The sequence below is a fragment of the Microtus pennsylvanicus genome, chromosome 15, assembly GCF_037038515.1.
Source record: "Microtus pennsylvanicus isolate mMicPen1 chromosome 15, mMicPen1.hap1, whole genome shotgun sequence".
NCBI lineage: Eukaryota > Metazoa > Chordata > Mammalia > Rodentia > Cricetidae > Microtus > Microtus pennsylvanicus.
The window spans coordinates 3028430-3050895 of NC_134593.1; the positions used below are offsets into that span (position 1 = coordinate 3028430).

The window sequence follows — 22466 nt, forward strand, 5'->3', positions numbered from 1 at the left end:
TTCTTTTATTTCTCCAATAAGAAAACATCAAGACGCAAGAAACGAGCTATGCACAGAACAGAAAGGAGAGAGCTAGGCCATGCTGGGGCTCATTCTCTAGGGACAGAGTGAACAACGAGACTCCTGAGAGGGCAGTGCCTTTGGACAGGCCCACTCGTCCCCCAGAAACATCCTGAGTCCTTTTCCTCAAGCAACAGAGAGGAACCCTCAGCAGAGGCTGAGACCCAGGCTTCATCTTCAGCCAGCTGGAGAGAAAGTAGCACTTACAGGTCAAACACGAGGTAGTGAAACCCTTCTTCAGAAATACTGTCATGGAGACGCACTGTAAGAGAGGAGATGGGAACAGAGATTAGCAGAAAGGAACTCAGAAATCCTATTCTCTGTAGCAAACCCGCCCAGCCCCATGTCAGCCGCACAAGGCTTGCTTTTGAAGATGCTGCAGAAAAAAGAGGCAATGTGCCTGGTACCCCCCAGGCCAAGGGTACAGAGCCACAGCAAGAGACTAGTGCTTGGTTTCCACCAGAGACCCAAGGCAAGAGATAGAAGCTTCATGGCTCAGGAAATCATTCAGAGGGAAAAAGCAAGAAGCTCCCTAGAGGGGCAAGTCGCTCAGAAGGTGGACCTAAGACATGATTCATGACACAGGAAAAGAACTGGCAAGATAGAAAAGCCCCAGAGCTCTTCTAGAGGACCAAATGGGAGCCAGAAGATGGAAGGTCTGGGAAATGGAAGAACCCATTAGAAAGCACGAGGAACAGGCCACACTGTGCAACCAACACAGTAACTGTTTTGAGATAGTGTCTGTATATATAGCCTCAAACTTCACAATATGCAGTTGAGGATGACCTCAAACTCCTGATCCTCCTGCCTCTACCTCTCAAATGCTAGAATTAAATATATATATACCACTATACCTAATCAATGTGGTGCTGGGGGATTCAGGACTTTATGCATGTTGGGCAAACAGTCTCCTCAACTATATTTTCTGTTCCTCTCCCTCCTTTATTTTTGAGACAGAGTCTCACTATATATAGCCTTGGCTGGCCTAGAACTCACAACCCAGCCTAGACTGGCCTCAAACTGATATCTGCTTCCCTCTCGGTTTTGGAATTAAAGGAGTGATAAGCTATTATGCTCAACCTTTATTTATTTTTGAGATAGGGTCTTGCTATGTAGTTCATTTGGACTGGAACTTGTGGCCATCATTCTACCTTACTGTCTGGAATACCAGGCCTACAGGCATGTACAGACATGCCCAATCACAAACAACTATTTGTTGAATGCAAACTGTGTGTCAGCCTTGGGGTAGGTCTATGTCATAGCCTACTGATCCTATATACTTATTTTAAGCAATATAATAAGCCAGATCCGAGGGTAGGTGACAGCATTTAGGAGGGACAGAGTGTTCAAGGAGTTTATGACACTGCCCTGAGATGACTACTTCCATTTTACAGAAGAGAACCATAAAGGCTCAGTCTTCAGATTTCTTGGCAAAAGTTAAGTAAGTACTAACTAGGTCTCAAACTCCAAAAGCTAGTCTACTCAACTACAAGAAACGTAGGCCAGCCCACACACTAGGCAGCAAAGCAACACAGCCAAAAAGAGAGTGCTCACAGTGTACCTACAACAATACCATAGATGGGTCCAAGAGGGCAGCAGGTAGAGAAGGCAGCTCACCAAGTACAAAGAGGGGCTGGCAAGCACAGCTCCCTCCTGATGCCTGCCTCTGAAGCTCTTGGGCCAAAGACCAACCTGATGCCTTCTGAGGTCTCTGCTCTAGCTGCTGCCTACAAAACCAGCCACCCTTGGGTTAAATGCCAACCCCTGAGCATCACTCTAATGCAAACAGGACTTGCTTTGGCTGCCTGTGTGGATGTTCTTGTCCCTCTTCCTATAGGGAACCTTTGGTGTGTCTTTGACCTCTGCCCCAATACTTAGCAGTTGCAGGAATACCTTCTAGAGCATTTCAGGAATGGCCTCGGCAAAGCAACTGCTGAAGTGCTTGGGCAGAAAAAGTCATGGTGTTGTTTCTTTGGCAGGCTCACACTGCTGCCCAGTCCAGTGCCAAGGCATCTCCTAAAGGCTGCACTTCCCATGTCCCTATGGCTGAAGAAGCAGATCAGCCAGAAAGCAAAACAAACAACTCGGTGCCAGAAGGTACGGTCCATCACCACAGCTCCCTTCCTCCTCACTTGAGGAACCCTCGAGGACTCCAAGGCCTCCCAGGCCTGGATCCGGGGTCTAACAACCACACTGCCCATCCTAGTCCAGCTTCTACAGTTTTGTAACCCTCCTTCCTCACTTCTCTATCGTGCAGATGACAGGGGAGGGCTTTTAGGTTGGAAGGAACCACAATCCCCTGGCTGCCCTACCACCCCAGCCACCCTTCCCCTCATTTCCCTTCTCTGGTCTCAGTCAGTCAGTGCATCATCCTGAGTCCTGCTGCAGCTGCTCCCTTGCCTCCAAAAGGACTTTCCATTTAATTAAAAATTTGCTATTAAAAAGCATTAAAGTGTGTAATACAAATAATCCCCTGGAAATCAGCTGTCCCAGAAGCCAATTGACCGGCTTCATTACAAACAGTAGCAAGATACTGAGCGGACAGACAGCACACAGGATGCTAACAACCACTCCCAAGGGGAGCCCAGGTGTCCCATCCTGCTGGGCTTGGCCTGGAGCCTTGAGGTTGGCCTCACCTGGACAATTCCCCTCAATACTCCACCACCCAGCGCCCAGCACTGCAGGCCTGAGAACAGGGCCAAAGGCACAGACACCCAGGCCTTTACCCTGCTGGAGGAAGGCCACACACAGAGTGCAGGTGGGTGGGGATTAGCGGAGGAACAGAAAACTAATCCTTCCAGGCCACCCAGCCCCAAAGGTTCTGCTGTCAGCTCCAAGCAAGACACCAGGCTTGCCAGACAAGGGGGTTCTGAACGAGACGGCTATCGTTTTTCTTTTTACTTTAACAGGAAACCAAGTACAAGGAAAAGAAAAGTATCTGTGCCATGTTAAGCACAGCTGATTCTTGATTAAAATTAAAATGACTAAAATTTAATTAAGCTATTCCTATGCGCCAATCACTGGGTTACTTTTTTTCAAGACAGTGTCTTGTGTGACCAAGGCAGGCCTGAGCTCACTATGTAGCTGAGGATTATCTTGAACTTCTGATCCTCCTGCCTCTTCCCCCTCATAAGTGCTGGGATTGTAGGCATGTACCATAGCAGCTGGTTTACGTGGTGCAGGGGATTGAACCCAGGCTCTTGTACAGGACTAGCAAGCACCATACCAACTGAGCTACATTTCCGGCCCATATGAAGTATTTTACAACAGTATTTTAACGAGTCCTCGCTTTAACTCTGTCAGGCAACTACTTACAACATCCCTACTTGACGGGAGAGGAAAACAGGTCCAAAAGAAAACAGTTCAAAGTCACACTACATAGCAGAACTTGAAGCAGCTGGCTAGGCTAACTAACATCACAGAATAACAGTGAGTCATTGTGTCCATCCTCTTAGGTGAGAGTTCCACTCTGTCCCTGACAGCTCTGCCATTCTAATTGGTTTAACGTATTCATTAGGGGGCCAGCCTGAAGCAGACAGTGTTGAACATGGCTGTGAAGAGAAGGAGCCAGGCCCTGCCACTGCAGAGAAGATGGCGACAGGCTCTAACTAGTAGCCACACAAGTATGTAACTAGTCACACAAATGGTATTATGGAACAAAGCAGCCATCCGATGTCCAGCCCATTTCACAGTCATTAGAGTCCCAAAGACCAAGAGGACCACAGCAAATCCAGTCAGAAAGACCAGGGAGAAGAAACACAGACCATGACTGTACTTCAGCAAGAAACCTATTGCTATTCTCTAAAGTCAGTGGGGAAAAGGATAGACCTAAGTAAGTTTTACTCAACATTTTACACTCTCATGGACCAAGAAATCTACAACCCGATTCTGTGAGTCACTATTTCCGATTCTTCAAAAACAGCCGTCAACATGCCACATTTACTTTAAAAGTTTTTCAAAACAATAACAACAAAAGCACTGAAAAAGTATCTTAGAAATATCTAGCCAGGGCCGGGCGGTGGTGGCGCATGCCTTTAATCCCAGCACTCGGGAGGCAGAGGCAGGCGGATCTCTGTGAGTTCGAGACCAGCCTGGTCTACAAGAGCTAGTTCCAGGACAGGCTCCAAAACCACAGAGAAACCCTGTCTCGAAAAAAAAAAAAAGAAATATTTAGCCAGGCGGTGGTGGCGCATGCCTTTAATCCCAACGCTCGGGGAGGCAGGCGGATCCTGGTGTGTTCGAGGCCAGCCTGGTCGACAAAGCAAGTTCCAGGACAGCAAGAGCTGTTAAACAGCAAGAGCTGTTAAACAGAGCTTGAAAAACAAAAAAAGTCTATAAATGGGGCTACAGAGATGGCTCAGCAGTCAAGAATGGAGGGACCTGGGTTTGGTTCTCATACCCACACTGTAGCTCACAACTGCCTACACTGCATCTCCTGGAGCTCCAATGCCTCAAGCCTCTGAGGACACCTGTATTCACACCCTTTCCATGCATGCACGCACATACACCAATTTAAAAATGAAATGAGGTCTGTTTAAAATGTCCTTAATAATAACACTGTTACTACTGGGGTCTCAGACAGAACTACATCAGCTGTGGCAGGTCTGGGCCCTCCCAGCATGGGAGGAAGCCTTAGGACAAGCTCAGTCACAACTCAACTTTCCTTTTTCTTTGCAATTGGTTTTGCTACATTTACTATCAGCTGAATGGGTTCTGGGCCCAAGGTTTACTGCAGCCAGGCTTGAATAATTTATCAGCTGAACTGGGGCAGGGGTGGGGGAGATAGGATTCAGAATCTCTGCTTGCATGTTTATGCTTCTCCCTCTGCCAACTCCAGGAACGGATGCAAAGGACAAAGCAGGCAGGTACATAAGGGTTAAATAATTTGTTAGGGTCACAGCTCAGAAATCCAAACCCAGTAAACCTAACTGCAAAGTTGCAAACCTGGCCTTCTCCAAGGATGGGCTACAGACCAAAGCATTAACATCACCTAAAGACCTTGAAGCTAGGCGAAATCTCTGCTCCTCTCCCCAGACCTACTGAACCAGGACGTGAATTTTGACATGATCCTTGGCTGATTCATAAGCACATAGAAGTTTGAGAAGTGCTGCTTTAAACCACAAACGTCAGGTTGTGATTGAAACTGCTGGAGCAGCTCAGCACGAGAGAAGACAGAGTCTATTCGTTAGAGGAATTCAGAGCGGAGAGCAAGCAGATCACAGGTAGCACACACTCCATTCAGACTTCAGATTGTCAGCACGAGCTCGCTCCTCTGTTAACGCCCTACAACTAGCCTCTCTTCCAGCGCTGAGTCCAACAGAGTGTCTTGCACCCAACAGGCATTATGTTTGCTTGTTTTTAATTAACTCTATTTTTTTTATGATAGTGTTAGGTTCACAGGAAAACTGAACAGAAGATTCATATGCCCATGACTCCCATGCACAGATTCTCCACATGAACATCCCACAGCAGGCCTTGTTATAGCTGATGGACCTACAATGACACATCATTACCCCAAACCCACAGACTACATCAGGGTTCACTCTTACAATATTCTTAACTCAGTACAGACTATGTATGAGGGAAAAAACTGTGAATGCCTGGCTCCTTGCACCAAATACCCACAAATTTCAATACTCCCAAGTCTGACATTAGCCAAAAATGGGAGATCTGATCATTGATTGCTCTTAACTTTTTCAACTGTGCAAGGCTATTGGGTAGTCTTCTTGTCACCCTTTGGGACGGAGTTTAAAAGGTCAGAACCAACAGGGCCACAGCTTTAAAGGACATGGCAGTGGAGAGAGGAATAGTAATTTAAGGGTACAATCTGTCTCTTCTCTAGCCACAAGCCAGGTTTGGATCCATGGCAACCATTGTCTCCCGGACCCAGAGCTCAGCCACATCTCCATGAGTCCTGGTTCCCACCAAAAGCCAATGTTCTCAGAACACAGTCCTGGCTTGTCCTTTTCTCTGCCTACCCTTAACCCTGGAACTGGGCCTTAGACCAAAACATCCCTCAGGATACATGAAGAGTCACAATATGAAGGCGCAGTTTTTGGCACTCTGATACCACAGAGACTATACCATGCTTGCTTTCCCTGGGTTTTACAGCTTGTCAACAGTATAGACACGTGGAATCTATGGTTTCCCCTCTCTGCCTGTATTCCAAGCTAAGTGCAGAAAGGGAGGGTACCAAGCCACAGAAAGTCTAAGAGGTCACAAACTATATATGCTCATTACTATAAGTAATAAAAGGCTAGAAATTTTTGAGGCTAGGACCCGACTTTTGCCCTTTGTGTTGACTTCTCAGTTGTCATTATCGTTCCCCACCATGTCACAGGGGGCAGAAGTCAGCCTCCTCTACGCAATTCATCTTTGCTGTGAGTTGATCAGAAGAAACACAAAGGGAAGTTATTACCTGAGCTAGTAGGTAGCTTTGGGTTTTTTTTTTTGTTGTTTTGTTTTGTTTTGTCTTGAGACAGGATCTTATATCACTCCACAGGCCTAGAACTCAATATGCTTCCCGTTCCTTCCATCCTCCCCCAGCAATGGATCTATGCCATCCTGGACTCAAATTCATCGCGATCTGCTTGCCTCTACCTCCTAAGTACTAGGATTAAAGCCCCACTGGAACAGTAGATAGTAGCTTCAGAGTCGAGCCTTTTGCTTCAAAAGGCAGAGAAATATAATTTTTTTTCCAAAATGTGAAATCTCACTTATTTTACTTTATTTTTTGGGTTTTTCAAGACAGGGGTTCTCTGTGTCGCTTTGGCTGTCCTGGAACTCACTCTGTAGACCAGGATGGCCTCAAACTTGGGAGATTGGTTTGCTTCTGCCTCCCAAGTGCTGGAATTAAAGGCATGCACTACCACTGCCCAGTGAAATCTCATTTTTAAATATTAGCAAGTAATAAGAATACTTTTATATATCACTGAACCAGCCAAACAGAACATGCCTCTTCTTGGGACTGCTGTTCTAGGTGTTTCTGTTGCCTTCTATCCACAGCAACATCCCCACTGCATTTTTTAGGTGGAAGTCTAACCTCGGAGGCTACCCAGGAGCTCCTGCAGCTCTAAGGCTAAGACTCCCTGGCCGAGGGGCACTGGTAGTGTTGTGCGCCCTGCACCCAGTGGGGCAGAGCACTTCCTACACAATCATCACACTTCCAGCGTAATCCAAGTGGCTGACTGGGATCTATAAAGCCCTGCATGTTTGCAGTTCTGGTTACCTCAGGGCTGCTCCTCTCCCAGTGGGCTGAAGCTTGACCTCAGCTCCTCCACACAAGAGCTCACGCTGAGACCTGAGAGCTGGGAGGCCAGCGGCTGGGTAGCTCTGGAGGGAGCATCAACTTTTTCAGCAAGTCAACTCTCAGCCCTAGCCTTCCAGAGCTAAGAAGGCAGTGTCTGGAGCACTGTGGGAGCCTTGATATTTAGGCCATGTCTGAAGAGAACACGTGTTATCTTTTGTGATGACTCAGCGATTTCTGGAAAACCTAGGAGGTGCTCCGTGCCTCAAGCCAACACTGCAGCAGCCCAGTTTCTGTCTCTGTGTAAGGAGCTGCTGCAGATCAGGGCCAACACTTTTGGCAAAGGCTATTTCAGCTGAACAATGTAAAACTGAGCCAGAGTGGGCTATGGCAGCCGAGCCTCTCAGGCTTTAGAACAACCAACAATGTCCTCTTGTACCCCAGGCAGGGTGGGAGCGGGGAGAGATCCTCTCAAGTGTTTCTCCTTCCTCATCTGAGCAGCTCTTGCCATTCCTTCTCCAGAGAAGCCAGGCAGGCAGCTTGCTCTCCTGGCTCTGGGGAACAAACAGGAGTGCCATGGAAACCCCCAGAGTGTGCAGGACACTGCAACAGGGACAAAACTCTTTTAGGTTCAGGAACAAAATCCTGAGTCTTTCATGAAGGCTATGGCTGGCCTCTGGTGAGGGACTCTGGCAGACTGGTAAGCCCGGAACCTCACACACTGAGAACTTTGGGTTTCAGCCCAAAGACAGAAGGAGAAAAGAGTCTGAACATATTCAAAAGCCTCATACCCAGCCCCGAGAGGGCATCATAGCCAAGGAGACACTCAGGGCTCTAAGAAAGAAAGCCCTAAAACTTTGACACACAGCTGCCATCCTACTCAGGCAAGAAAGACACCAGGTGAAGATCCATGACCAGAGGTAACCACACACACTCACACACACATATACACACACACTCACAATCACTCTCATATACACATACATGCACACACACATACACACATGCACCAGCACACTCATACATGCATGCATGCACACTCACACACACTCTCTCACGCACACACACACTCATACACAGGTGTGTGCTCTCTCTCTTTCTCTCTCTCTCTCTGCTGGACACTCACCAATGTTTGGATGTTTCAGAAGGCGGCATATCCGGGCTTCTCGTTCTAGTTTTTGATGATCTAAAAGGAGAAAAAAGAAAAAAAAAGTCACTAGTCATCCATCCTAGCTCTGGTTACCTGGCTATTCATATTCCCTTAATTCTTAGGCACCAACTAGGCATTTTTGGGAATTTGCTAAATTAACACAGCAAGTCATAGCAAATCTAGAGACAGTTTTGTGGTTACCTTTTCCTGGTGAGGAAATGGGATGGAGAGGTAAATATCTTAAACCAGTGGGTGACACATCAGAATCTAAAGCTAGGTCTTTAGCTAAATCTTGTTCTTCTTCCTCTACACCTCTATAATAGATATTTCATTGAGCTAGGGTATTAATAATTGGGGGTAGGGACACACGCCTTTAATCTCAGCATTCAGGGGACTGAGGCAGGCCCACATCTGAGTTCAAGGCCAGCCTGGTCCACATAGTGAGTTCTTGTTCTGAGTATCAACAAACACCCCTCATCCGAGGGGGTGAGGTAATTTCAAGATCCTCATTTGATTGCCTGAAATTCCAGATAGTATCAAACACTACACAAAAGCCCTGCAAAGGCAGGTACGTTGACCCATATCCAATTCCTGTGCTCAGGAAGTAGAGGAAGGAAAGGTACTAATTTAAGGTCAGCCTAGGCTACAGATTGAGACAGTGTCTCAAAACCCATAGCTCATTAATACACAACTTGTCCTAGCATATACTAGGTCCCGGGTTCAATTCTTAGCATTATAAAAAATAAACAAAACCACAACCAAAACAGGTGCTGGTGAGCTCCTGTAATTCCAGTACTTGAGAGGTAAGACAGAAGCAGAAGGTCAAGGAACCCTGTCTCAAACAGGGAGAGGGGAAAAAGCATTGCGGATTTACAACAGTTGATCAATCTGATAAGCAAGAAAGTCACTAAGTGACTAACGGACAAGGAGTTTACGCTGTGTGGATCTGTGGATGAGTCACGTCCTGAGTGGGATGGAGCAGGATGGCAAGAAATTTTATCATGTTACTCAGATAACATGCAATTTAAAATTTATTAATTGCTTATTTCTGGAATCTTCCAGAAATTTGGATCACAGTTGACCATAGGTCCCAGGAAGGCTAAGCTAATGTGTACTGAGTCTGGTACACAGCAGTCACTAGGGTGGTCTTTGTAACAACTCTGAAACACAGTGATACTGACAATGACAACGTGGGTGATCGAGATAATGATGAATTAAAATAATACCAATTATAGGGTCAGTGAGATGGTTCAGTGGGTGAAAGTTCTTGCTGCCAAGCTTGATGACCTGAGTTGGATCCCTGGAACCTACACAGTAGGAGAGAACCATCTCTCCAGTTATTCTCTTACCCACGATTACACACACACATGATGACAAATGCACATATGCGTACATATAAATAAATGTGATGAAAATATTTTAAAATAAGACAACAGCAGTTAACACTGGAACTGACTAAAGGCCCACTATGCAAGAGAGACATGTTTGCTTTCCCCTAACATGGCCATGAGAGACTGGCGTAACTACGATGCCTGTTCTATAGAGAGAGAAAGGAGGACGCAAATCTTGCTTCTCTTCAAGAAGTTTCTCTTCTTGGCTACCCACCGCTTTGAGATTTGGCCTCTCTGCACTCATACTTTAGATTACTGTTTTGAGGAAATGACCAGAATCTGTTGAGTCCAGAGATCCCAGTGAGCTAGGTAGGCCAGTTCCTTTCACAAGAAGGCAGGGCTCCAGGAAGTAGAGAGATGGTCAGAGTAGGGAGGCCTAGAAGTCTCCCCACTCGGCTTCCCATATCTACCCTCTAGAATTTGGGAGGGTGTGATCTCTTCTTGTAACCATCTCCCCACTCTCCCACTGCATTTCTTGGACTTCTCACACTACACACCACAACTGCTCCCTTTGGGTTCTTCCAAGAGGGCTCAAGATCCTTAGTTGTAAACACCGCTCACTAAGAGCCCAACAGTAACAGCAGCGGTAACAATTACCACTACTAAGATTTACCCTGCCAGGCAGAGTCACGGATTCTCAATAGTTCATCCTGACAGAAACTTTGTGAAATAGGGATCTGTTTTGCTCTATTACATAAATAAGGAAACCAAGGCTAAGAAGAAGAGAGTGACCCGCCCAAAGTACCACAGTCAACCAAGCTGATGAAGGTGATGTGGCTTAGACCTTTCATTCTCCACTGCGATGCCATGACAGAATGAAAAAATATGAGAATATCAACTGAAGACTCTGGGTTTTGGGGAAGAGGATCTAATACAATACAACTCTCTAAGACAAGAAATCTCTCTGCATCAGCTTTGGAGGCAGAGCCTTATGTAGCCTGGCTAGCCTCAAACTCACTATGTAGCTGAAGAGGAAGACCTTGCTCACACTCCTGATCTTCTTCTCTCTACCGAGAGTGCCAGGATTATAGCTGTGCACTGCCATGTGTGGTGTGTGCGGCTGGGGCTGGAACTCATGGACTTATACATCTAGATCTGCTAACTGAGCTACACCGCAGCCCTCCTGCCTTTCTCCCTGTTTTACCTCTATTCTATACAGGAAAAGTATCTCTTTAAAGTGTGCTATAATCCCCCTCAATGGTCCTGGTATGATTACTCCCTTTTTATTTATTTTTGGTTTTTCGAGACAGGGTTTCTCTGTGTAGCCCTGGCTGTCCTGGAACTCAGAGACTGGCCCGCCTCTGCCTCCCGAGTGTTGGGATCAAGGGTGTGTATCATTATGCCCAGCTTGATTACTCCAACTGTAGATATGGTAGAACTAAGGCCCAGAGAAGCTAAGTAACTCAGGTTCAACAGGAGGAAAGGAATAAAACGCTGAGATAACGCAAAGGTGACAGACTGCAGGAATCTCCTCACTTTGTTTTCGCATCCTTAGCTGTGCCCTAACCCTTCCCTCTAGCAACAGGTTCAACTTTGTGCTACCCAGCTAATCCATCCCAGCTGCCCAGGATCTGGGTCAGGCCTTTTTTCCCACCTTCAGGTTCAGCACAGCCAACGACCAGGATTTAGCCAGGAGAACCCTGGATAATTCCCAATTCCCAACATTTCCTGGTATCTCTCAGTCCCAGACAGACCATGGCTGGAGACTTCCACCTACAGAAACACTCAAAAGAGCAGCAATAAAACCCTGTTTGATGGGGATGGTGGGTTTGTTCCTCCCGTATCTGGGAAACCCACATCTTCTCCCAGCCCTGGTCTTGAGACCAAGGCACCAAGCAAGCCAGCTGTGGCAGCTGCAGACCCACCCACCCCATCTCTGACTACTCACCTCACCACCCTTGACCTACGGCTCGTGGGGCAGGTGTGGGAGAACAGCATCTTGCAATGCAGAGGTGGCAGCTGAGGGGAGGCCCGAAGATTAATGCTTACGTCCTCTTTTAAGTCTCTTACTGACTAAGGGTTACAGCCCCACAACAGAATCTGCACTAAAAATAAGGACATGCACTGTTTCACCAGACTTGGAGCAGAGAAAGATGAGTCTCTCTGTTCCTTGAAGGGGCTTACCCAAGGTCCAGGGGACTCCTCTTACCACTTAGTTCAAGCCTAACTCCAGGAAGCCAAGCCTCACACTCTTGGCAAGGCTCATATACTCTTGGAACCCCAGAGCCAGGCTTTGGTCTTTGCTCTGAGTCTAAGCCACAAGGTAGAACAATTAACATATTGGTTTTGGAAGGGCTGCCATTCCACAAAGTTATAAGCACCTGAGCCTCACTCATGCCTTCTGAAAGTATTCCTCGAGGCCTTCACCCTAAGAGGCACTGCTCTGAACACTGGAAAACACTGATGAACAAGCCGGTCAAAAATCCCTTCCCTTGCCGAGTTCCCATTCTATGGGTCAGGAAACAGTGGTGCGGGAAAGAAACTCGGCACAGCAGATGCTGGAGTTAAGTGTTATGCAGAAAAACAGAGCAGAGAAGGAAAAAAGCGCCAAGTTTAATAAGTAAGGTGTACAGGGGGTGCCTCAGTAAGGAAATGACATTCGATTGAGACCCAAAGGAGGTCACTCACCTGGGAGGAGCTCCATCCATTCATCCATGTAAGCATGCATGAACGGATGTTTTTATTTTTGGTGAGGGAGGCTGCTCTTGAACTTCTGATCCCTCTACCTCTTAGGTACTCGCATCATAGGTATGACCATACCTCACTTATGTATGAATCTGATCTAGGACCTAGTACATGCCAAATATGCACCCCACCAACCGAGTCACAACCCCAGCCTGCAGCTTCACACTTCAACAGCAATGCCTGAAGTTTAAATGAGGTAACAACACACATAGCAAGAGCCTCTTTTCAAGAGGACAAGGTCTCTTGTACTGACACTTGCCCACAGCTTTCCTTTTTCTCTGACCCTTTTCCATTTTTCGTGTGTGTGTGTGTGCATATATATGCGTATGTGTGAACAAGCACGTGAAGGTCTGAGATTAAGTCACTTTTTTTGTTTGTTTTGAGACAGATGTTTCAGTATAGCTCTGGCTGTCCTAGAACTCGCTATGTAGACCAGGCTGATCTCAAAATTCAGAGATCCGCCGGCCTCTGCCTCCCGAGTGCTGGGATTAAAGGCGTTCTTGATTAAATCTTCCAAAGCTTGTAGGTTTGGCTAGTCTTGCTAGCCAGCTTATCCTGGGGACCCCCTAGTCCAGTTTTCTGAGGCTAGAATTATAGGTGGGCTACCACCCTAACCCAGCATCGACATGTGTTCCTGAAGATACGAACTCTTGTCCTTACATTTGTATGGCATGCACTTTAACTATGGAACCATCTCCCCAGCTCATGTGTTCATACATATTGCTAAAGATAACAAAAGACAGGGACCCGCTCTCCCCTCCACAAGGGCAGATGCTGAACCCTTTGACTTGTTCTTAGGGTCTCCCTGAGATCCTCCTTTGCCATCCAGAGGTGAAGCCTGTGAGTCCACAGCCTGCAGATGAAGGTAAGCAAGAGGAACACTCAGAGAGCCACTCCAGGGAGTGCTGGACCGCAAGACGCCTCCTCTTCCTCAGTCTTGTTAGCGATGGCATCTTGCCATCCTGAAGCTCTCTGTCCAGTGAGTCACGTGGTTTCTGCCTACCACACTCTCTTACACCGCTCACAGCCTGGCTTCTCCAGTGGCTATGCCCCATCCTCCCCATACCTCCTGTTTTATAGTCTCCTCTGGACTGGGGAGAAAGAAAAGGGTGCTCTACACTAGCAGGAACAGAAAATGATTTATAGAGTACCCTTCTTGAACGCAGCATCCTCAACATTAAAAGGGGTGAAGCCACTGAGTTTGCTTGGTTCATTGGACTAAGCCTAGGCTCAGTATCTCAAGGTGAGGACAAACCAGCAGGCACTCCTGCCACAAAGCCAGCCTTTCTTCAGTGTCTACTTCAGAGTATCGTAGGCCGTCCCTAGCTGACCCTCCTCTCACCCACCTTTCTATAGGGCTCCTCCTACTATACAGCCCAGCCCCCCCCTTCCTGTTTGACAACAGCCACTTCCTGCCCGCCAGTGTGCTATTGCCATGGAGACCCACTCTGCAGGCCTTCAGCCTAGCTATAACCACAGAGCCCTCTTGCAAGGTTTTCCCCCTAACAGTAGAGGCGGCATCAGGATCAGAAAGCAGAAGCAGCCTTATTAGGAGCCTGAGTTCAATCTGAATGACATCTAGTATGAGAAGCCCCAGCAGTCCCATTGATTTCTGACACAAGACGAAGGTGGCCTCATCTTGTTGCCCTCCTGAGTGCCCCCACCTTCCTCTCACAAACAGCTGAAACCTTGCTGATTCCTCGGGCATCTGTCTGAGGAGCAGAAACAAGGGCGCAGAGTCACAATCCACCTTCCCCTGCTGCTTAAAAACAGCCTAACCTTTGGGCGCTGAGGAGTAAGACTCTCAAGCCACAATCCCACTGACCTCCCTCTGACACCATGATGCCAGATCCCTTCCTCTTTGCAGGTGCAAAGCATTTCCAAAATCTGTATACCGAGTAAACGCATAGTCTTCTAATTCCCTCACAAACAAATACCGGGAACTTGCTAATGTAAGTACGGGGGACAGGGCATGAAATACGCCCATGAGCTTCTCTGTCCCTTACACAGCACACATACAAATACCCTGCCTTCAATTCTAACTTGAATAGTTCCAGACAACTGAAAACCCCGAGCCTCTCCGTGGCCTCCAGCTCTCAAGACTAACTGAGGAGGGAAAGGCAAGAGACGCCAAGACTGCCCTCAAGTTCCAGCTCTAAGCCAGCTTGGACAGAGAAATTCCCCATGGGGTCACTAGCAAGCCCCAAGAAGGCAAGGCTCTGCCTGTGGACACTCTGCCTACTTTTAAGGGCCCAAACAGGGTCAACTCCATGCCCACAATGGGTGCCCCTAGCCTTTGCTCACTGTTTGGGTGACATTTCCTTTATGGTAACCAGCCCCAAGTAAAACATCCCAGGAAGCAGCCCTAAAAATAGCTCCTCCCAGGGCAGCAGCAACGGAGGGGGAGGGGAAAGACAGGGAGGAGAAAAGAGGGGAGCAGATGGGAATCTGCTGTTGCCGATGGTGATAGGGCCCAGGAAGTAGGAATGATGTATGTGTGTGGGGAGGGGCTAGAAATGCCCCCACCAGAGTAAAAAAAAATGTGGCTACAGGAGAGTGAGGCAATGAGGAGAGTTTTGTTGTCGGGCTCAGAATTAGCTGGAGAGATAGATGGAGACTGTGGGATGACCCTACAATTCAATCACAACAAAGGTCTAGAACCTGCGGTTCACACAATACAACCCTAGCATGTGGGAGATGGAGGCAGGAAGATCAGGAACTCAAAGGTCTTTCTCAGTTACAGAGTAAGTTCAAGGCCAGCCTGCACTACCTGAAACCTGTTTTAGAAAGAAAGAAGAAAGATCAAGTAGGGGGCACAGGAGAGGAGAGACAGCTCAAGGGCATTCAAAGGCCGTATTATGAAAATACTGGGGTCCGAGCATCAACCAAACTAAGTACGTGTTTAGAGCTCAGAACAAATCTTTTATGCCTTTGTTTCCACAAGGATACATCTTTCTGGCTATGTGCAGGTGACAAAGGGCCCCTACAGAGGCACTCAAGAGGTGCAAAGTACCCATCTCTGCTTGTCACCACCCTTTTGGCACCCATAGGATCAGTTCTTGTTCATCCGCCAAAGCTGTTCGGAAAGTGAAGTAGCAAGTACAGAGATGGAGAGTGGGGGCTGGTCACACCAAGCCCTCCCCTTCCCTGTCTCCAGCCTCCCACCTACAAGGTTTCAGCACAGCTTCTGATACGGATATGACGACAAACAGCAGGAAGAAACTCAAGGAATGGGCCACATCCCCACCCAAAACTGCACCCCAGCTCCTTCTGGGAAAGTGGGTGTCCACATCTCAATCATGACTGTAGGATAGGAGCCTTGGTGTGGAGGACCTCCACCCTGCGCCCTCGCGCATGGCAGGGAAGATCAGAGGAGATCATTCCCCTTTATGAAGGATACTATTTCTCTGGTTTCTAGAAATCAGGAGAAAAGTCTGATTTCTTTAAATCTCTGTCTCCCAGAGTTCGCCCGCTGCTTTCCCACTGCTGCGCCATCCTATCCTCTTTCCCTCCCTTCCCCAGATCCTTAACAGGAAAAGTCTTATTTGGAGACACCACGGGGACACAAATGTCATGGGGGCTACTCAGGCCAACACCAAAGGGGTGGGGACTTTAAGCTGGAACCATTCAAGGGGATCCCATTTCAGTCCCCAGGGCCAGCTGGACCCAGAAAGGGACAGCCTTTACCCTTCTGGTGGCCAACATACCACAACATCAGCCACCCAGCCTGCCATAGCCTCAGACACAAAGTGACACCCCAAACTGGAGATACAGAATGAGACCCTTAGTCACAGATCAGCCCGTGCACACAGACAGCCATATGACGGCAGAGACCACCTGAGACAGCAGCTGGCTGGGCTAAGGTGTGCCTGGTGAATCCCAGGAGACAGCAAGGATGACTGTTGCTGCTGCTGCTGTTTGTGATTTTGTCTTCTTTGTTTTGAGACAGAGTCTTACTAAGTATCAGAGGCTGGCCTTGAACTTGTGGCAATCATACTGGCCTCAGTCTCCAGGGTACTGGGAATAAAGGCTTATGCCTTTATTCCACAACCATCATCTACTGATTTATTTCCCTTTTTTAAAAAAATTTTATGTGCATTCGTGTTTTGTATGTATGTAAGTGTGTTGGATCCCCTGGAAGTGGAGTTACAGACAGGCTGAGCTGCCATGTGGGTGCTAGGAACTGAAACAGGGACCTCTGGAAGAGCAGAGAGTGCTCTTAACCACTGAGCCATCTTTCCAGCCTTCTACTGATTTCAGCTCATGGATGACCTGAAGCATGTGTTAAAAATGCAGATTCTGAGGCAATACCCCCAGTCTCAGCATTTCTGTGGACAGAGGCTAGGAAGCTGCTGTCTGAACCAGTACTCAAGGTGAGCTACCCTGGCACTGAAATAGAAGGTCACCACTCAGAAGTGGTCCTAAGGTCATAATGACAAACAGAAGCTATACTGCTTTATGCCCCAAGCATAAGTCTTTATCCTCATCTGTTTCCCCTAGAGCAGCCTGGCTCCCTGGGTCAAAAAGGGGGGACCCAAGCCAGCACCAGGGTCCAACGGCTCCAGCAACCTGACTCTCTTAATTCATTTTATATGTCTATGTTTAGTGTATATCAGGTTCTGTGCTAGGACCTAACTACATAAAAGCAAAGAAAAAGAAAAGGTGTTTCCCCTCATCTCCCAGGTCCTCACGAAGAGGAAGGCTTTTCTTATCCACAGTTTCAACAGAAAATTTCTTCATACGAAGCCTACGTCAGACAGACAGATAAATAACTACAGTGAATGCGGTAACAGATTTTGTAACACTGCTCTGGGAGCATCCCTCGTAAGACCAAGGGCATTACCCAGTATTAATTCCAGTCAACAGGCCTGGAATCCGGATAAATAATCCAAAGACAGTTTTTGTTGTTGTTTTTCGAGACAGGGTTTCTCTGTAGCTTTGGAGCCTGTCCTGGAACTCGCTCTGTAGACCAGGCTGGCCTCGAACTCACAGAGATGTACGTGCCTCTGCCTCCCGAGTGCTGGGATTAAAGGTGTGCGCCACCACCACCCAGCCAAAGACAGGTTTCTTACGATGCTCCAAGGATAAATCCTAAACTACACAGAAATCAGAAAGAACCATTTGCCCTTCAACTGTAGCAATATGGAGAAACTGCTCTGGATATAAGCAAAGAGAGCAGGATATAAAATGTTATGCTCCACGAGGTGAAAATCTGTATGCATATGAATAAAGATAAGAAGGGAATATGAAGATTTAAAAATAAAAAAAGACATAAGGGCTCAGGCTCTTGGGGGGGGGTGCTCTTAAATCTTAAAATAACGATTTATCATTGCCATCACCTGGCCCACTAGATCCTGAATTCAAGACTATTTTAAATGCCTCCTTCAGCCTAGTAGAGCTAAGCTTAGAACCATGGGTTCCTGTAAGAGTCCCAACTCCCTACCTATTACTGCATTGAAGCAAAAAAAAAAAAAAAAAAAAAAAGGTGTTACATGACCTTCAGTGCCTATGTGGACAGGCATGCAGATAAAAAACAATGCTCAACACATACCTGGATGAGCATCCTACCTGGTAACTCATCAACCAATGTTGGCTTCAATAACAAGAAGGTAAAGCCCACAAGAAAGCTTCCTATCCAGACCTGTCCCCCAGAGGACCAAGCTGTCACTCTAAGGCCTGTTGGGCCACATTATTATGGAAAACAAGGAAAAGCAGCCCTTTACCCTTTCTTCTCTTTCAGTTTGTAGCAAAGAAAATCACCAAGGAATCCCGGGGAGGGGAGGGTGGACGGACAGAGAAGCCTCTGCAGACCCCCACATAGACGACCCTAGTGGGGCAATGACATTCCCAAACACAGAAACCCAACACCTGCGGAGCCCTAGACAGACAGACAGCAGCGAGTGAAACCCAGCCCCAGCTATAGCACCTTTATAAAATATACAGCGTAAACTGAGAGGCCGCAAGGAAGCCATGGTTTTCACTCCTGAACCCCAAAGCTACCAGCCCAGTGTGGACCTTGACCCAACCCCTACGGCAACACCCACACAACAGGATACCATCTCTGAGAGCACACCCTCCCACTCTCCCACCTCCAAATAGCAATGGCACCTCTGAACACATCCACCAGCCGCCACAGCCTCTGTCCCAAAGTTAACCTGGTACATAAGCCAAAGCCTCAGTCTTGGCATAGCCATCTCTCGAGTGGGGGAGTTGTTGCCTGATACACATGATCTTATTCAAGAATTCTCAAGCAGCAAAGAAAAGCAGAGAAATTAAATCTCATCCAGTTCAGGCAGGGAAAGAAGAACACCAAATGCCACCTTAGAAAGTCAAGATAAGGCAGAAAGGCTATGCGGAAGGAAAGGGCACCATGCCACAGTTTAGGAAGTTTGAGGGGGTATGAAAGCGGCAGGAAATGAAAGCCCAAGGTTGGTAGTCCCACAGTCACTATAACCAGCTATGTTCAGATCACTCATTTCCAGCTCTCAACTTCCTACCCCTCCTCACTCCCGGTGCAAAGTTCTGCACCATCAACGGGAGACACCAGACACAGCCCCATTTCTGATATGGCAGGGCTAGGCTGTGTGGGCACAGGGAGATACCCATCGTCAACTCACTCCTGCCTGCACCTTCCATTCTTAGTCAGAGCAGGTCTGCCAAAGAACCCAACTACTGTTGTCCCCCCATCCCACAGGAGGAGGGCATCGGACCACCCACATATCTCTATGACAACCATTGCCTTGGACTCAAGGTACCCGATGGAAAGAAAATAAACAAGTCAGCTTTACAGCCAATGTACATGAAAGTAAGAGACAGGAAACGGAGCCGGGTGGGAGACAACAAAACAAGCCTTGGTAATAGGAATAGCAAGAGACACCCAGGCCAGGAGGCAGACACAGCCCAGTGGAACAGGTCCCAGAACAACCGCCAACACAACAGAAGCCCACTGTCATCTCTGTGGAATCTCGGAACTTCTGGGTGCTTGGGACATCTATTATCTTGCCCTAGATGTACACGTCATTATTGGCCAAAGACCACATCTTCCCCAGGCATCTGTCCTGGCTCCCAATGTTTACGGGCATCCTACTGCCCAGCCCTAATTCCTTTCTTTGAGTAGTATAACCTTTGTCCCTGTGCTGGGCCCTGAAGCTCTCCAGGACCTGAACTCCGTATTAACCAGTCACCTCACACTTGGGTCTACACCTATCAGATGAGGTAAGCTTGGCGAGCACCCAACACCAGTTCATGGCTGTGCATTAGAAGTGTTAAAGACAGGCCCTGGCTTCCCAGTCCTGGGTATGCAGTGGAACCTCCGCACACACGGAGGCACCGCAGCTCTCCTCAGACAGGACCACTGGGAGTTCTAGACCAGAGGCACCATCACCCTCTGTTCAGGGCAGGCGACATCTGCTGCTTCCCCACCAACTTTGTAATTTGATCAAAAAAAGCAATCAAGTTCATCTGGCAGGATCTGTTCCCCAGAAGCCCTCACCAGTAGCAGCCTCCTGATGTTTACAGATTCCCTTCCCTTGGGAGTCTGTTCTGCCGCCTGGTGGGCAGGGGAGGCTAGATTGATCAGAACTGCTCATTTACCGCATCCCATCCCAAGTCACCACCAGGGCACAAGGCTAGGACAAGCCTGCTCTAAAGAGAGGGGCTCTAAGTACCCTAAATTAAGAGCTTTTCATTCCATGCCACTTGCCATGAATTCTCCACCGAGAACTTGAACTTCCTCAACCCTTTGGGGACCATTCCAGGCATCCACATCACTTACTTTACTCTTTTTTTTTCTCCCTGAGCACATCCAATCCCCTCACACCTTCTTGTCTGGCTTCAAAATCCACCCACTTTGAAATTCCAACTAATCTCCAAGTGCTGAAACACATACTCCCCCAACTCCTAGGGCATCTGCAGAAGTCAGATCCTCAAAGCCAGGGTCAGACAGGGAACACTCACCTCGGGCTGACAACTTCTTGGTATTGATGATTTTTGCTGCATATTCCTGCGTAGATGTTTTCTTCACACACCTTCGGACCACTGAAAAGGCACCCCTGGAGGGAGAAAGGGGAAAGGACTGGGACATGGAGCCAACCAAAGGACCACCAACATGCTTCAGATGAGGATAGCGATGCTCCCACATCGTACTTGTACTGACAACCACCAGCTGACATAAGAATGATGAGGCCACCCCATGGAACTGAACAGATGTGGGTGGAGTACCACCTGATTCCCACCACGTCACCTAATTGCTGGGCAAAGCAACAGCCTCAACCTCAGACTGTCCACCAGGAGCTGGTGGGCGATGCTTCAGATACACACCTGCTGCATCTCACTGATAGCCTTGCAAGGCGACCAGGAGAGCGAGGGACCAGGGAGACCTTGTTCTTTCTCTCAGCAGAAATAACTGAGAATAGGGGAAAGGGAGATTAAACAGAAGGTATGATTTCCTGAGAAATTTTCCTTAAGCCTGGGACAAAGTGAGGCTCAAGACCCGGTAAACTGGCTTAAACCTTGTAGCGGACAGCAGGGAAATAGAGGAACAGTTCTAAGTCTGACTGCAGTAACTCCCCTTCCTCATGCTATTTTCCTCTACGTGACCCGCCAAATGGGCTGTGATCTTGGGCTCTGGAAATACCTAGGGGGGCGGGCAGAGCGGGGGGCTGCAGTGGCCAGTCTCTGCACAGCGGGTGGGGGTGGCGGGGACCCGGGCTGCGGTGGCGGCCAGTTCAGTGCGGAGGGGAGGGGGATGTTGCGGATGCGGCGCACGGCTCCCGGGACCACTGCAGGGATGGGGGGAGGGGCCGGGGGTGCCGCAGCACTGCCCAGCAGCAAGGCTGGGATCCTGGAAGCTGCACTAGCGGGGGGGGGGGGGGGGGGGGGGGCGGGGCCCGGCACTAAACATCTCCCCACACCCGAGCACCGCAGCAGGGTTGAAGCTGCAGAGCTGGGGAGGGTCCTGAGAACCGGGCGCGTGGGACCTGGGGACCGGGTACAGAGTAGGCTCGGCAGCCGGGTGCGGAGGGGGTGGTGGGCAAGCAGGGTCCAGGGAGAGGAACGTCTGAAGGGTGCGGGAGGGGCGGGGCTGAAAGGAGCCCTGAAGCAGTCCCGGGGCTGCGGTTCCCGCGACAGCACCGGGTGCAGCAACCCGGGGCTGCTGCAGGGTGCGGAGGGTGCTGCGGGACAGGGAACCCAGGGCCAAGGAGCCCCGAAGCAGCACGCGGGAAAAGCTGGGGGTGGGGCGGGTGGAGGGAGAGCTGCAGCGGCCGGTGCAGGGCCAGGGGGGGCGGGGCGAGAAGCCGCATAGCGCCCAGGCTCCTGGGCTAGGGTGGGGAGTCGCCGCGTGAGGCGGGTGGGCCGTACTTGCCGAGCTCCTCGAAAAGCTGGTAGTCGTCGGTGAAGCGGGTGCAGGTGGCGGTGGTGGCCATACTGGCGGGCGGGCGGGCGGACACGGTGCAGCCCGCGCCGACGTCGGTGCACAGTCACCGCCGCCCGGCCGAGGGAGCAAGAGGAGGAGACGGGGCTGAGCCCGGCAGCACCGCGAGACTTTACCGGAGAGAGCGAGGGAGGGAGGGACACCCCCGCGCCCGCCCGCCGGCCCCGCCCCCAGCCCCGCTGGCCCCCGCCCCGCCCCCGGGGAGGGGCCTTCCGCCGCCGGCCCCGCCCCGCCCCGGGAGCCGCCCGAGCTGGGGCCCCTGCGCCAGGGCGCTGGGAACGCAGGGTCTCATCTGCTGTCCACCTACTCGGACCGACCGAACTGAAAGGTTGGCGACCTGTGGGCTCCTCCCGGGACGACCCTGCAAGAGCTCAGGAACGAGTGTGAGAAAGTGTTTTTTTGAGTGCTGTAGGGTCTGGACCACTGAGGTCTGGGAAGAGGCCCCACACGTGGGTGCCAAGCCTGCTGCCTGAACCAAAAAAAGTGCCAAGGTCAAAGATC

The 22466-nt window shown here is 49.2% G+C and overlaps 1 protein-coding gene across 17 annotated transcripts in view; it reads right to left on the reverse strand.

Moving 5' to 3' along the window:
- The window catches only part of Camk2g (calcium/calmodulin dependent protein kinase II gamma), a 57761-nt gene extending 35671 nt beyond the window's left edge, over nt 1-22090 (reverse strand). For 7 of the 17 annotated variants that reach the window (XM_075949051.1, XM_075949054.1, XM_075949049.1 and 4 more), the window contains exons 1-4: nt 21893-22087; nt 20489-20583; nt 8433-8492; nt 268-322 (exon numbers count right to left, since the gene is read on the reverse strand). In XM_075949051.1, coding sequence (XP_075805166.1) covers nt 268-322; nt 8433-8492; nt 20489-20583; nt 21893-21957 — 275 coding nt within the window. In that variant the 5' untranslated portion in view covers nt 21958-22087. Of the gene's footprint in view, nt 1-267; nt 323-8432; nt 8493-20488; nt 20584-21892 lie in introns of all 17 variants that reach the window. The other 10 variants (XM_075949056.1, XM_075949058.1, XM_075949061.1 and 7 more) reach the window with 3 other exon arrangements.
- Between the last annotated feature and the right edge of the window lie 376 nt (nt 22091-22466).